At 33.3% G+C, this 2426-nt stretch overlaps 1 protein-coding gene across 1 annotated transcript; it reads right to left on the bottom strand.

The window, feature by feature from the left end:
• Positions 1-702: 702 nt before the first annotated feature.
• On the bottom strand, positions 703-1617 carry LOC148046194 (olfactory receptor 14C36-like). The gene has a single exon (XM_087711933.1). The coding sequence runs from the start codon at positions 1615-1617 to the stop codon at positions 703-705; it is 915 nt and encodes a 304-aa protein (XP_087568059.1).
• Between the last annotated feature and the right edge of the window lie 809 nt (positions 1618-2426).

The following is a 2426-nucleotide window of genomic DNA, read 5'->3' on the forward strand; positions in this document are numbered from 1 at the left end:
GAAATAGTCTAAGCTAAAGATACTGAAAATCTGTTTGATACAGAAGTTAAGGCATTGGGGAACTACAAAGCAGGACTACAATTCTGACATTGGAATGTATTCAGCTAGATGTCTTTGAGCCAGTCCACCAACTCAGTCCTTAAAGGAAGCAATAGCAAAACCCTTCCAAAAAACACAGAACAGAAAATAGAATTGTTCAGGCAGTCAATTGGTGCAAAATATCAAACTTTTGGAATAAATGATTAATTAAGGAGGAAAATGCAATCAAGGCCAATGTACTTTTAGAAAAACCAAAGCTTTAACTAGCCATATTACAGTCCAGCCTTACAGGGAAGGTATTTTATACAAGAAAGGAAAAAGAAAACCAACCCACATCATTTAAGGCTTCTCTGGATTTAAGATACTTCCCTATTTCACATTATACCCTAAGCCTCACTTCACTAAACATCAGGAATTATCAACCTGTGGAATGCCAGTGCTGGCAAACATCCATATTTATCATCTGTAGAGTGCATTAAAAGTAATTTAGAATGCAGGACGTTTACTAAGCAACATATAGAGTTCCATGGTTCTTCTTTTTTGTGATTTTGGATTTGCCTTCATATCAACAGTCACTTTCTACCTTAATTCTGTATTCATAGAAATAAAAAACCAGAACATTCAGAACTGTGAACAAAATATAAATCATATTAAAATAATTTGTCAGACTCTCCACAGTTTAGAAAGAGCATGTTTGATATTTTTATTTCGCATGCTATAGATGATTGGGTTGAGCAAGGGTGGAAGGAGGGAATATAGAGCAGTCAACCCAAAATCTAAGTAAGATTGTGTCTTAGGGGGAGGCCTCCCATAGGCAAAACATGAACTTAAAAATAACATAGAGACAACTGTAAGGTGGGGGATACATGTGGATAAGGCTTTTTGTCTACCTTGATCAGAAGGGATTCTTAACACTGCCTTGAAGATCACTGCATAAGATACAATAATAAAAGTAAAACAGCCTAGTGAAGCAATGATACTGGCCATAACAATACCAACCTCAAGTAGATTTATGCCAGAGCAGGATAATTTTAGCAATTGTGGACTTTCACAGAAGAATTGATTGACTACATTAGAACAAAAAAGGATGGAAAAGGTCCCAATGGTATGCAACATTCCATATAGAAGTCCAGCAAACCACACTACAATTATTATTTCAGTGCAGGCTTTCCAATTCATCACTGTCTCATAGTGCAATGGATGGCAAATGGCAACATACCGATCATATGCCATGGCAGTCAGAAGGGAGAAATCAGAAGCTTCAAAGGAAAGAAAGAGAAAGACTTGAGCAACACATCCAAAGTAAGAGATGTGTCTGATATCCATGAGAGAATTGATCATGGATTTGGGGACAATGACTGAAACAATGCCCAGGTCTTGCAAAGCCAAATTCATGAGAAAGAAGTACATGGGGCTGTGCAGTTGAGGGTCAAAAGCTACTGCAGAGATAATGAGAAGATTTGCTGTTACAGTTGCAAGATATAACACAAAGAACAAGAAGAAATGCAAAAGCTGCAGATGCCAATTTTTTGAGAATTCCAGGAGCAAAAAGTGAGATACTGTGGTTTGATTCTCCATATGACATTTAGGAGAAACCTGCAAGGCATAACTGCAAGAAAGCAGAAGACAGAGATAAGTTAGATACATTTTAGTTAAGTGACAATTTGATATATGGTGGAAACAGAAAACAAAAATAATCATAAAGCATGGATGAAATGAACAGAGAATTAGACTCTCTTTCAATGCATATCTATATTCCTTCTACGAGAGTTTGAATACAAAATGATGCAACCCAATCAAAATATCATAAACAACCTATTATGGCTCTGAAATCCTATTTATCAGTATTTTAAAAAATGTGAACCTATGTTTTCAAAGTTTAAAAAGAAACAATAAAAAAGACATTTAGAAATATTACCATCCATTTCTTTTATCCATATCCATGGAAATTGTGAAATGATTTTTGGATGACAATTTTCCTATTAGTAAATGGTTTACCTATTCAATTTCATTTCAAAATCATTTACACATATGAAATTGTGATATATTTTGTTTGCAAATTATAGAGTAAAAGGTAATGTTAGTACAAATATAGATATCTCTCCAGATTGGAGTCTGATTCATAAAAACTTAATAATGTAAAAATTTGTCTTTCCTAAATAGCTTTTATATCAAAACACTACCTTATGCAATTATTTGATTAAATTATTTTAATTATGGAAGAGTTATAAAGCTAATCTTATTATTACACACAAAAGATATTGAAATATTGTAAATACCAATTTGCTCCTTTTCTATTGAACTTTCAATTCATGTGATTTAATTAAACCAATAGATTATTTATTCTATGCTTTAAAAGAGTGTTAAATATCTTACCATTAAGTCAA

The sequence above is a fragment of the Thamnophis sirtalis genome, unplaced genomic scaffold, assembly GCF_051295495.1.
Source record: "Thamnophis sirtalis isolate CommonGarterSnake01/CBP01778 unplaced genomic scaffold, rThaSir2_p1.2 scaffold_4, whole genome shotgun sequence".
In the NCBI taxonomy this organism is placed as follows: Eukaryota; Metazoa; Chordata; class Lepidosauria; order Squamata; family Natricidae; genus Thamnophis; species Thamnophis sirtalis.

Coding starts and splice junctions, on each gene's coding strand:
- LOC148046194 (XM_087711933.1), bottom strand. CDS start 1,617: ATGGAGAATCAAACCACAGTATCTCACTTTTTGCTCCTGGAATTCTCA.